General features: G+C 32.4%; 2 protein-coding genes across 2 annotated transcripts; one reads left to right on the forward strand and one right to left on the reverse strand.

The window, feature by feature from the left end:
• Positions 1–105: 105 nt before the first annotated feature.
• On the reverse strand, positions 106–3,658 carry LOC106385784 (ABC transporter E family member 1). Its single transcript, XM_013825686.3, has 11 exons — positions 3,513–3,658; positions 3,008–3,122; positions 2,806–2,891; positions 2,631–2,728; positions 2,429–2,546; positions 2,252–2,341; positions 1,679–1,983; positions 1,402–1,597; positions 1,153–1,338; positions 569–1,078; positions 106–491 (listed from the first exon to the last, which is right to left on the reverse strand). The coding sequence occupies exons 2-11, from the start codon at positions 3,108–3,110 to the stop codon at positions 372–374; spliced, it is 1,812 nt and encodes a 603-aa protein (XP_013681140.1). The 5' UTR covers positions 3,111–3,122; positions 3,513–3,658; the 3' UTR covers positions 106–371.
• A 1,092-nt stretch (positions 3,659–4,750) lies between these two features.
• Positions 4,751–5,596, forward strand: LOC106385785 (dirigent protein 7-like). Its single transcript, XM_048753025.1, has one exon. It carries the CDS (start codon positions 4,842–4,844, stop codon positions 5,400–5,402), a length of 561 nt encoding a protein of 186 aa, XP_048608982.1. The 5' UTR covers positions 4,751–4,841; the 3' UTR covers positions 5,403–5,596.
• The last annotated feature ends 7,606 nt before the right edge of the window (positions 5,597–13,202 follow it).

Here is a 13,202-nt window from a genome sequence, read left to right on the forward strand (position 1 = left end):
AGTTTTCCAATAATTGTCTATGGCATACGAATGATTTCATGCTAACCGGAAACCATCACTGCCAAACCGCTTACACTACATCCCATATGAATGAACTAGGATTAAAGCAAACAGAATCAAAGGTTACACAAACAGAATAAATGTCACAAATAGAACAATGTTTCACACAAACAGAATAAATGTCATGCTATGAAATACGACAAATTTCATGCTAACCGGAAACCAACACTGTCAAACCGGTTACACTACATCCAATATGAATTAACAAGGATCAAAACAAACATAATCAAAGGGACTTACACATCCCAAGATAAAACACCTTAGTAAGGTATTTATGCTGCATACCTCTGACTCTCTCTTTAGTCTAGCAATCAATCATCTAAGAAGTAGTATGATCCTGCAAGCTTTTGCTCTCTGTCCTTGGTGGACTCTAACTTGTTGATCCTTGGCCTGAAGTTAGTCGGATCTCGTCTGAATGTGATGTTCAGGTGCTGCAAAAGGAATATCAAGTTAGCTTAAGTTCATAGAGGATTAATCTTATGATAAACATGAATAGTGTTTGATTTACCGATAAGAAAAGGTTCATCCCACTAGCGAGTGACTGTGGAGAATGAGCAGTACACTTGACACCAGGTTGTCCTTCGTACACAATAACTTTATCCGCAAGATAGGTCGCCATCATAAAGTCATGCTCAACAACAAAAGCGGTTTTCTTTGCGTGTAGGATGAACCGCTTTATGACTTTAGAAGCTGTGATCCTCTGCTCTGAGTCTAGATGCGCACTTGGCTCATCAAGCAGATAGATATCCGCAGGCTTCCCTAAACACAAAGTTATAGCAACCCTCTGCCTCTCTCCACCGGAGAGTTTGTTCACCGCTTGATCCAACAGCTCCTCAATCTGAAGCGGTTTCATTACATCCGACATAAACTGAGGATGTGTGTATGCATCGCGTATCCTATCATGTAGGAGCTGTCTCACTGTACACTCCCGCTTGGAATCGTTTCCTTGAGGCTTGTACGACACGTTAAACTCTGGCATGTCTGACTCTACACCGTCTTCACTTGGGAACGCACCTGCCTGGATTAGTAAAATACATTATAAAGGCTACATCCTTCAGAGTCTTACACCACAAGGAACAGAGAAAACTTTACCAGCATCCTGATGAATGTTGTTTTCCCAGTACCGTTCTCCCCAAGCATCACAATAATCTGAGAGTCTGCGAACTCTCCTTCCATTACATCCAGCTTGAAGTCTCCAAGCTTCTTGCTCATGTTAGGGTACTTGTATCTTGCATAGGACTTCACTTCCCCATCACTCTCTTGTGGTGTATCAGAAACCTAGACAAGAACAACATATCAGTTGCAAACTCTCTTGAGAAGAACCTATTAGTAAAGCCTCACCTTAAAGGTCAGAGACTCATCTCTAAAACGCAAGTTTTCAGTGGGGACAAAACCAGCTAAGAACACATTGATTCCTTCTCGGACAGAGAAGGGGAGAGTCACAACACCGTAAGCTGTCGGCTTTCCATACAAACAACAAACAAAGTCCGACAAGTAGTCAAGTACACTGAGGTCATGCTCCACCACAATCACATAGCTGCAAAGAAAACAATCATATTGTATTCAAGAACCAAAGAGAGAATCATTTTCAGAAGAGATGATGATGATGAAACCAAACTTGTCATGTCTGAGGAGGGAGCGTATGACTTCAGCAGCTTTGAGTCTTTGCCTCACATCTAAGAAGTTAGAAGGTTCATCAAATACATATATATCTGCCTTCTTGAGGCAAACAGCAGCAATAGCAAAACGTTGTAGCTCTCCACCAGATACTTGTGTTGCTTCACGGTCCAAGAGGTGGTTCAAGTCCATAGCGTCACAGATCTCTGCCATCATTCCTCTTTCGTCCAGCTTCTCAAGGACCGTCCCAAGCGTACCTTTAGCAACTTTTTTTATAACATCGACATGTTGTGGCTTCATAGCAGTCTGCACACAAAGGAGAGGCATCAAACTCAGCTTAATGGACTGCTTACTTACAAACAAATATTATCTGATATTTATGAAGCCTTAAATATTTTTAGTTTAATCTTTCATAATTTTTTTTGAGAATTTAGATTCATTGTGACTTATGTGTAATAGCTCTTTAAAATTTAGAAATCAAAAGAAATGTTATTCAAAATTTAGAGGTTAAGGCAAATGTTTTATCCGGCTGGGCCAAGAATCTGCCCTGATTGGTGTCTACTCTCTACCATACCTTTAGTTTCTCTTCTACAAGACGGATGAAATAGCTTTGAAGTTCTGATCCACGGAAGTGAGCCAAAATTTCATGCCAGTCTGGTGGATTCTGCACAAGAAGTAGCATTACATGTAACAGTTATATGATATAAGAGACATGTTCTATGCACAAGAAGAGAGGCTATAATATATTTACATTGTATCTGCCAAAGTTTGGTTTGATTTTTCCAGCCAAAACTTGGAGAGCTGTAGATTTACCAATACCATTTGTTCCAACCAAACCTAGGACTTGCCCAGGCCTTGGCACTGGAAGCCTATAAAATCAAGATATACATTTCAGAGAGTCCTAAAGAGAACTGATCGAACAGATTCCACAAGGAAATAAGGCATTAGCTAACCTGTGTAGTTTAAAGCCATTTGAGTTATAGCGGTGGATTGTATCTTTCTCCAAGTCCTTTGGAAGATTGATAATCTGAATAGCTTCAAAAGGGCATTTCTGGGATTTCACACCAGCAAATCTCACTTAGTGTTAGGGTGACACATTCATCGTAATAGTATATATAGACTACGTACATTCACGCAGATACCACATCCTATGCAAAGCTCCTCTGACAAGAAAGCAGTCTTGGAAGCAGGAGTCACCTCGATACAAAGTTTCCCTAGAGATGCACACAACAAATCATTTTATGATCAAACAAGTTTTCGTACTAAAGCCAGGAACGGCATGAAACCTCTACAAAGAGCCTTAGCCCGAGAATGAGAGGAAGAAACGTACCTGTCTTGACTACAGGACAGCTCTTCTTGCACTCTTGGCGGCATTTCTTCGGCTTGCACCGATCGCTATTCACGATAGCAATCCTCGTTAATCGATCCGACATCCTTCAACAATACTATGTACAAGTTTCACAACACACACAAAAGATCAGAGACATAAACTCGTGACGGTAACTTGAAATATTCAATTTGATCCCAAATTTGTAAAAAATATACTATTATATATAGACTCCATATATAGTCCAACTTATCATATTTTTTTTAATTAAATTAATTTAAAAATGTTTGTGATCCCCAAAATATCAGATCCCACAAACAAAAAAAATCTCATAGAATCTTTAGAGAAATAACTTAAATCAAAACAAAAATTACTATGAGAAAAAATGAAGAGATTGCCTCGATCAAACCGATTGAACTAAGGTTTTATAGATACACCAAGGAATCAAGCTAGCGATCGTCGTGGAAAAGACAGGAGGAGTATAAGAAGGGAAACATGATCCAGTTACCAGTATATAGCAGAACGAGGAAATCAAAGAAGCTGAAGACGGAAGAATCAGCTGAGCGGCCACGACAGAATATTAGGGTTTGAAGTTTCATTTTAATTTATATTCTCAAATCTAATCTATTAAAATTTGAGGATCCGTTGACAAATGTCGATAGACGATTTTAAAAATTGGAAACTTGTCTCATCTATTCACTTCTTAACCAATGAGCATGCGGAATGATATCCACGTTGCTTTATTAGAGCTCATAAAACGTAAGACATTAACTGTACTGTCTCATGTTTGCGAACTTGTCCGTATTTAAACCAAAAAGCTCACTTTAAATGGGCCAATTTGGGCTCTGCAGCTAATATGGGCCTCAACAGATGGGTACTTATCTTGGGTTTATTTCCCTTTGTCGGCCAAATTTTATTTAACGCTAAAAAGAAGTTTATAAAAAAGGAGCTTGTCGTTTGGTTTTGATTCGGTGAAAAACTATTACTATTAGATAGAAGTTAAAATATTTATCTAGATTTATGTATTGAGAGATGTCAACGTTTCACAACTTACAGAGTGACACCAACCAAAACTACACCAAACACTTTGATAATGACCACCAAGTCTATACATCTATCATCATCATGACAAGCTGACTATAAAGAAGACTTGGAAGTATGAACCCGACCCTCGTAGACTCGACACATTCTATTGACCAAAATCTTTTCAGGAACCAGTAGCGCACTGCCACGTCATATAGTTGGTAACACAAAGATTCAATTAATTATGGCAAATTGCTCGAAATAATATCATGTTGAGATAAATTAAAATAAAATAAGTAAAATACAAAAACTAATTGGTAATTTTCAATTTACTCATGAAGTAAATATCATAATTTAGAAGGTGTTAACCCAGTCGAATCTTACTCAAATGAAATTTAAATAATATAATTAGTAACTTTACTGATTTATAGATGAATATTCAAAACTAGTCTTAGTTCAAAATTACTTGTTTTTTAAAACTTAAAAAGACAAGAATAGACAAAAACCAAAATTTAACGACTTAATATATTTTTATTCCTTCTTTTTATGATTAGTTCGATAGAGATAAAGTAATAATAAGACTTTTTCTTATCTTTAATTTTTATCCGGCCATCGAATACGACTTGTGGCGCAAAAAAATATTCAAATATTGACCCATGTTTTCTTGTGGCAAATATATTAACATATAGAAACCATTTCATGTACCTTTTTTTTTTTTTGTAACTTCGATTTTCATGTACTTTTATAGTCTATATAATACATATACACACACCATCAACGAGACATAAAACTCATACCACCACAATCCACACAAATGGCAAACCTCATCCTCATCATCACCTCCCATATCCTCCTTCTCGCAGCTATTGTCTCCGCCGGAAAGGGTGAAAACTTTGCAAAAAACATTAACCGGAAACACTTCGGGCTCCGTAAAGAGAAACTCACTTTCTTCCGTGTCTACTGGCACGACATTCAAAGCGGCAGAGACCCTAGCTCGGTCGTGCTCAGACCTCCTCTCTCCAACTCCTCTTTCTTCGGAGCAGTCACTATGATCGATAACCGTTTAACTACGGAGGTCTCGGTTAACTCGACTTTGGTAGGCCAGGCTCAAGGGATGTACGCTGGTGCGGGCCAACACGATGCGTCTGCGCTTATGGTGATGAACTTCGCGTTCAAGACAGGTAAGTATAACGGGAGTACGATCTCGATTCTTGGTCGAAACGCGGTGATGACTAAGGTTAGGGAGATGCCGGTGATTGGAGGAAGTGGACTGTTCCGGTTCGCTAGAGGTTATGTCGAGGCTAGAACTAAGTGGTTGAATGTAAAGACAGGAGATGCTACTGTTGAGTACAGCTGTTACGTCTTGCATTATTGACTTTGTGATGATTACATGTCTCTCTTTTCTAATGTTTATTTAAATTGCTATGTTTGGGTCCGGGTATGTTGTCTTTATGTTGGTTTGAGAGATGCATGATTGTTTTGAGGGTATTTATGTCTATTTCGAGATTATGATATTTTTTGTTCTCGTGATACTTTGATACATAAAAACTTAGATGACATTTTAAAGAAGTTAGTCTTGATATTTATCGGATTTAAAATAATTATAAATGAATGTTTAAAACTTTAAATGATCAATACATCTATTTTACTTAACGATTTGGAAGTAAAAACGGTTTATGCATATTTTAATTATTTAAATTTTGGGAATCAAGACAAATGTTTAATCTCGACCAGACTTTAATTTTGCCATTTTGGGTATTATTTAGGATTTTTAACGTTAAAATCCATCAACTAAATTTGTTTTGGATAAAAAACCTTAAATTAAGTATTTAATGAAAAACCTTTAAACTAACTTTATTTAATGTATTAAACCCTAGCATGTTATAATTATTATTACTATTGGTAAATCTTTAGTTTAGAGGTTTCTACATTAAGTAAACATAATTGAAGGGTTTTACCAATAAAAATAAAATAAAATCAAAATTTTATAATATTATCTATAAATTAGTAACAAATTTTCAAAATTAGCATTTTTAAATAAATTTGTAAATATATGAGTTTGAGGAGTTTTTAACATCAACATTATATATGCATAAATTAAAAATATAAAAGCCCAGAAAATATAATAACAATTATCTAAAGATTTATTATTACATTTTTATTAGATAAGATATAATATTTATTATATTTTCTTGTTTTTTACATTTTTAATCTTTTAGTAATTTTATTACATGTAACTCTTTAGATAATTTTTATTATATTTTCTGGATTTTTACATTTTTCATTTATTATATATAATGTCGATGTTAAAAACACATCAAACTCATATATTTACAAAAAAAAATTAAAAAGCTAATTTTGAAAATTTAAGTTACTAAGTTTTAGATAATCTTATAAGAAATTTAATTTTTTGATTTTTTTTATATTTTTAATGGTAAAACTCCTCAATTATGTTTACTTATAGAAACCCATAAACTAAAGATTTACCGGTAGTAATGGTAATTATGACCTGCTACGATTTAAGTCATTAAATAAAATTAATTTGAGAGTTTTTTCCGTTAAATACTTAATGTGGTAAACTTAATTAAGGGGTTTTAACATTAAAAAACATATTATTTACTATCTCGCACAAGAGTTCGGTATAATTGAGCTTTTCAACTTGACAATGTTAAATTTTCCTAGTCGCTAGCTAGCTACCGGCCTAAAGACAACTCATAACTCTGGTTGGAATTAACTATCCCGACGTTGCGAACTAGCGTACATCAACTGGTTTCATACTTCACAAACTATCCAACAAATCTTAGTTATTGTGATCTTAACGTCTAATCACAAGTGTCTAACAGTCTAGCCGGTTGATGCAGGATTTTTGCGAAGGGTCCAAAATCAAATCAGTGTAGTATAAAAGATTGTCGAATCCACAGAAAACTAGAGATTTATATACCAAGAATACACAAGCTTTCTTAATCTAAGCAAACAAGAAGATAGATGATTTGTAATAAGCTAAGATCCTAGAAATATAAACAAGGTGATCTCAAATCCAATCAAGAAACAAGTACAAGAACTCAATCAAATGCTAAGGATGGATTCATGGGTAAGGATAATTGATATAAGGTGATCAATGTTCAATCTAAAAGTGACAACTTTCAATCAATCTATCAACATTATGCCTAGACACAACATTAAGCAAACTCTTTCTCAAGAGGGAAGTTTATTTGCTAAAATAACTCAAGCATCAAATCTCTTTGGTTGAATATTACTAGAGCAATCATGGAGAACAAGTCTAATAGCAATCCTAGCACCTTTGACATCAAATCTCTTTGGCAAAGCAAGCTAAAAGCCTTAAAGAGTTGGTTCATGCATTTCATCGAACACCTCTCGGGCGTAAAATGCCTAAAGATCTATCTTAGAGAGGCCAACTCTAAAATAGCATTGAGATCACTCAACAAGCAAGGAATAAGAAGGATCTACAATAAAACACCCTAGATCTACACTTAATCACCCTAATCTACCTTAACCCATGAATTCAAAATATGTCTACTCATTAATCTCCATGGAAACCTTAAATCTATGGGAGATTCAAGGCTAATCATGTTTATGAGAAGGAGGAACAAAATATAAGATGAAGAACTTCCTTAGATTAATGAAAAGATTCAAGCTTTATAAAATGAGGCAAAGTGTGTTCTTGAGAGAAAATGAGATAATTCCCAACTTTGGAATACAAGAGTATTTATATGGGGCTTGAAAACCCTTAAAAACACAAAAGAAATGACCAAAATAGCCCTGGAAAAACATAAATTTCGACCAGCCAAATTTCTACCCAGATAGCTCAACCCGGGTGCTTCACCCCGGGTATGAAGCTCGTCCAACTCTTCTCGTCCACACGAGCGGGGTCTCCAACCCGGGTGCTTCACCCCGAGTGTCTTCCGTCGACCTCTCCTCGCCTCACACGAGCAGGGTCTCCACCCCGGGTGGTCCAACCCGGGTGTCTTCTGTCGTCGACCAAAGCCGATCAGCCGAGCGGGTAGGTGAACCCGGGTATACCAACCCTGGTGAGTTGATATGCCTCTAGTGAATCGATCACAACTTCTCCAATATGGCCCCAAATGACTTGAAACCACTTCCATTGGAAAGCTAACTCAATTTTCTGTGTCTCCACAAAATCTTAGCAACAGAAGATTTCTCTAAGGCCTCCATCCATACTTTTCTTTCACCCCCTTTTGGATCACAATGCTCCCAAACATCTCTAATCACTCCATAGCACTCTCCAACACCTAATAAGGACAATGCATGCAATATGGACTCTAAAGATGTCTAATTCCTAATCTATATGATCAAAATGTACACGATATGAAGGTTAAAAACATGTAAATATGCAAGATATCAACTCTCCCACACTAGTCATTTACTTGTCCTCAAGTAAACTTTTCAAGACACAAGGAGGAGAGATACAAAGATGGGAGCTTAGCCAAAAGAAACACTCAATGCACTCAACTTAACATCCTAAAGAAATATAGCAAATAGCATGAACACACTCTCTTATTATACTCTAGCTTCTCTAGGCCTATAAATACTCTTATGTCTCTACACAAGATGCAATGCTTTTCAACCAACATGCTCTCTCCATCAACCCTCACATTGATTCACACACACACACACACACACACACAAGGTGAATTCTCACAGATGGGCACATGATCTCAATCATTTGGCTAGGTGATGAAAGGGTCTAATATGGATGAAGAGGAGGATTCAATGCAATCATTTTATGGTGGCAATCACTCAAGAATCAAGGAGCTTGATCATTATGCAAAATTTATCTAAGATTATGAGCAATTCATGCATACATGGATTCATCCTTATCATTCTACCCTATTCCTAAGTGATTACAAATTCTACACCCTTTTCATTCATCCCATAACCCAAAATGAAAAACACTCACATCACTCACCCAATGAACAACATTCTTTTCTTAAGACTTAGCCACTAAGAACATCTTATTCACTTTTCACATTTCTAAGCTCTAACACTTTTTATTATCCCTTCTCCACTATCTTATTGAATCTTTTTTTTTCTTTTTTTTTTCTTCTTTTTTTTTATAGAGGGAGAAAGTCTCAGACAATACGATCAAGAGCTTTCTTATCTTTCTATTCTAGGTCCCTAGGGGTTTTCTTTCTCATGACAATATTTTGTTCATCAATCTCAACTTTATCACTTTCCAAACCCAAGATATAAACCTTTAAGGAACAAAGACCCCACTCACCATCCTAAAAGCTAGCTCAAATGATGACCCTATGCTAGCAAGAGATGAGAACAAATCCATGTCGCTCCCAATACTCTCAAGATTTTGCACATGTCAAACTATCAAAAGAGGCCTCACTCATGCAAATCAATGTAAGCTTCAAAGAATGGCTAGGGTTCAAGGGTAAAGAAGTGCCATTTGGGTTAACAAAGAGTGGTACAATGGGAAAAGATAACCCAAATGTGTATGAGACCCATGATCAAGTATGCAAATGCCCATATGCAAGAGAGATTAAGTTCATTAAGCCCTAGTTCATTTGGAGTTGGTTTCAAGAACAATGTTTCAAGAAGAGTTTTCAAGGCTCGAAGCTTACAAGCTTTTTCAAAAGATGATTAAGCTACTTGATATGTTTAGCTAGGATGTCAAATTGAGTTCTAGACATGTGTTCTTTACAAGGTTTTTCCAAATGGATGAATGCAATCTAAATGCTTCTAGACTCAATCCTAAAGATGCAAATGGATCAAGTGAAACTACATGAAGATTTTCAAAAAAAATCAAAATTTTCTATGGATTTTCTATGCAAATAAGTATTCACAATGCAATGTATGAGACTCATGGCAAGTAAACAAAACAGAAAATGATGTGAGATAGTAGACTATCCCCCAAACTTACTTCACACAGTCCCTTGTGTGAGAGTAAGCTCAAAGAAGAGATCTAAGGGAAAGAAATAAACATGAATACTAAATATGTACAAGGTTGGGGTGACACTTACTTGGCGTTATTGGCTGAATTGGGTGGTAGAGGACCCTTGGCCTCAGATTTATTTCCCGTGTAGACATGGGCTGAAGCGGAGAAGTGAAAGAAGGTGTCTAGATTCAACTTGAAAAGCCTCAACCATACTTATTAAATAACCTAAAAAGGAAAGATAAAGAATATATACAATGGATAACATGAGATTTCCTCCCAAGTGAGCTTGTTTTAAGTCTCTAGCTTTACTTTGTGTGCTTGCTAATCATAAGTATCAAAAGGTTGAGACAATGCACCTTTGGTTCTTTTCCTACAAGAACAAGGAACCAAGTATGCAAAGGAGCACACTACTGTCCATAGAAAATAGACAGATTTTTCCTCAAAGAGCTTCACTAAAAATGTGACATGAATTATGAAATGCTCCTTGAGGTTCAGATGATCATAAGAATCAAAAGCATTTGGTGGAGACACAAACTCATAGAAGTCAGTTTCTTATGTGTGACACTCACGTTAACTCTCACGGTAGTTTATTACACTTACACCCTTAATGAATTAAAAATATTATTAGTTATTTCCATTTTTTATTATTAGTGATTTCCATTAATAACAATTATCTATGTTTCCTTTTTCTTAATAAAATTGTGATTAACTTTTTAACGTAATTTTCCTTTTTATTAAAACACATAAATAATAAAAAGAAAAATTTATAAAATATAAACATAGACATTTATATAAAAACGAATTTATTTTTTTTATTTTTTATGTTTCGTACAACAAAAATAATAAATTCAATAACTTAAAATTTATACTTATAAATATATATAAAAATAACTTCAAAAAAACTTAAAATATAATAATTACGATATATTTTTCTAAAATATAAAAATATTTTTATTATAAATATATTTTGATCTAATAATTAATAAGAAAATAATTTGGAACAACATAAATTATTATTTAATATCTTATTTTTTCAAAAAATTATTATCTCTTATGATTATTTTAAAACCAAATAAATATTTTTGTAACGTGAGGCTACAACAATATAAATAGTATTTCTTATTTATCAATATATTTTTGATTGAATGATTAGAATTTTCATGACAAAATTTATTAACACTTCAATTTTTTAATTTTATGGAAAACAGCATATAGATAATTATACACAATCTTACAAAATATATTTTTCATCCTAAGAAAAAAGTAACAAGATGAGCTTATTTTAGTTTAATTGTAACCAAAAAAAATTGTGATCAGAAATCGATACAATTCAATATACTAAATTATGAAAAATCAAATCAAACAATTATTAAGATTTAGTGTGTAGTAGTGTTCTGTTGTATGAATTTTCAAAATATTACAAGTTATGTTTATTAATGCAATTCTGATTTAATATATATGTTTCCTATTTTCTAAAACAATATATACCCATTTATACAAAAACACCAATATCTTTACAAATATAAGAAAATGAACTTAACTACATGAAATTAAGAAAATAATAGTCCAATTTTAATATAATTTTTTAAGTTAAAAGAATAGATATAGTTTAACACAAAAAAAATATTTGAAACTATATAAAATATTATATGTGAAATCATATATCCAACTAAGATGGGAACATAATACTACATAACAAACTAACTTTTCAAATAATATTATAGAGATTAAAAATTAACTTAAAAGTTATAAACAAAGAATTTTCTTTTATCAATTGTTTTAATTCAATCATTACGTAAATGTTTGTATCCGTGTATGAGTACAGAAAAATCACCTAGTACACTATTGTCTGCGAAGTGATTTTTCACATTCGAGCTTTTACGTTAAAATTTAGAATGTTTAAATACACTGTTACACTTAATGATTTTTTATATGATTTATTATATACTTAAAACAAATTTATATTAATAATACTAGATTTATATGGTATATCAGATAATTGAATATAAATTAATATAATAAATTGATTTTTCGTATTCGAACTTTGACGTTAAAAGTTAGAGTTGTTAAATACAATTTTACCGTTGATGAATTTTATATTATTTATTATATACTTAAAAATAAATTTCTATTAATAATATTATATTTATATGTTATATTAGATAACTGATTATAAAATAATATAATATAGTATCAAAAAATATATATTTAAAAAGTAAGATAATTCTCTTATATATTGTGTTATTATTTAGAAATAATATTTTCTATCATAAATATTTAAAAATAAATATAAAACAATTTATAGTTAAATACAAATTCGAGCTCTCATAGAGTGGTTGAATACAATGTTAACCTTAATGAATTTTTATATGATTTATTGTATACTTAAATATAAATTTATATTGCTATTATTAGGTTTATATGTTATATTAGATAATTGATTATAAATAAATATGATAAGTTTTTGAAAATAAAAATTATTTGAAAAGTAAGATAATTCTCTTATATATTGTGTTATTATCTGGAAATAATGTTTTCTATTATTAATTTTTTTTAAAAAAAAAGTATAAAACAATTTATTGTTAAATACTAATTCAAGCTTTCATGTTAAAAGTTAGAGTGGTTAAATACAAATGTTACCATTAATGAATTTTTATATGATTTATTAGATTCTTAAAACGAATTTTAATTTATAATACTAGATTTATATGTTATATTAGGTAATTGAATATAAATTAATATAATAAATTGTCAAAAATATTTATAGAAGTAAGGTAATTCTCTTATATATTGTGTTATTATCGGGAAATGATATTTATATTATAAAGTATTAAAAATAAAAATAAATAAAATAATTTATAGTTAAATACTAATCAAACAAAAACATTTGTTTAAAGATATTTTTAAAGTATTTCTGATATGATAGTTTTTTTAAAATGTCAACACAGTAATGAGCATATATATTTTGATGAAAAAATTGTTATATACTCCTATAAATAATTTGATTTTGATTTAAACTTTTAAGAACATAAATAATTAATAATTATGCTGATTTTTGAATTAGTAAAGCGTAAACTAATAAATATTTGATAAAAATTTATGCGGGCAAATATTTGCGGGCAAAATACCTAGTTATAGATATTAGCTATCCTAACTTTTAAAGTAGAGCTCTATTGCAATAAAAAAAATCACTTTGCAAATAATTGTACAGATAGATACTATACTTTAGTTTTCAATTTTATATTGTAT

This window comes from Brassica napus, chromosome C3 (genome assembly GCF_020379485.1).
Source record: "Brassica napus cultivar Da-Ae chromosome C3, Da-Ae, whole genome shotgun sequence".
Classification (NCBI taxonomy): domain Eukaryota; kingdom Viridiplantae; phylum Streptophyta; class Magnoliopsida; order Brassicales; family Brassicaceae; genus Brassica; species Brassica napus.

What these genes read in the sequence shown, in the direction of transcription:
- LOC106385784 (XM_013825686.3), bottom strand. Translation starts at nt 3,110, where the DNA reads ATGTCGGATCGATTAACGAGGATTGCTATCGTGAATAGCGATCGGTGC. An exon ending in TTGTAGAAGAGAAACTAAAG is followed by an intron (nt 1,984 to 2,251) that starts GTATGGTAGAGA and finishes CTTTGTGTGCAG; the next exon opens with ACTGCTATGAAGCCACAACA. An exon ending in TCCCTCCTCAGACATGACAA is followed by an intron (nt 1,598 to 1,678) that starts GTTTGGTTTCAT and finishes TTTTCTTTGCAG; the next exon opens with CTATGTGATTGTGGTGGAGC.
- LOC106385785 (XM_048753025.1), top strand. Translation starts at nt 4,842, where the DNA reads ATGGCAAACCTCATCCTCATCATCACCTCCCATATCCTCCTTCTCGCA.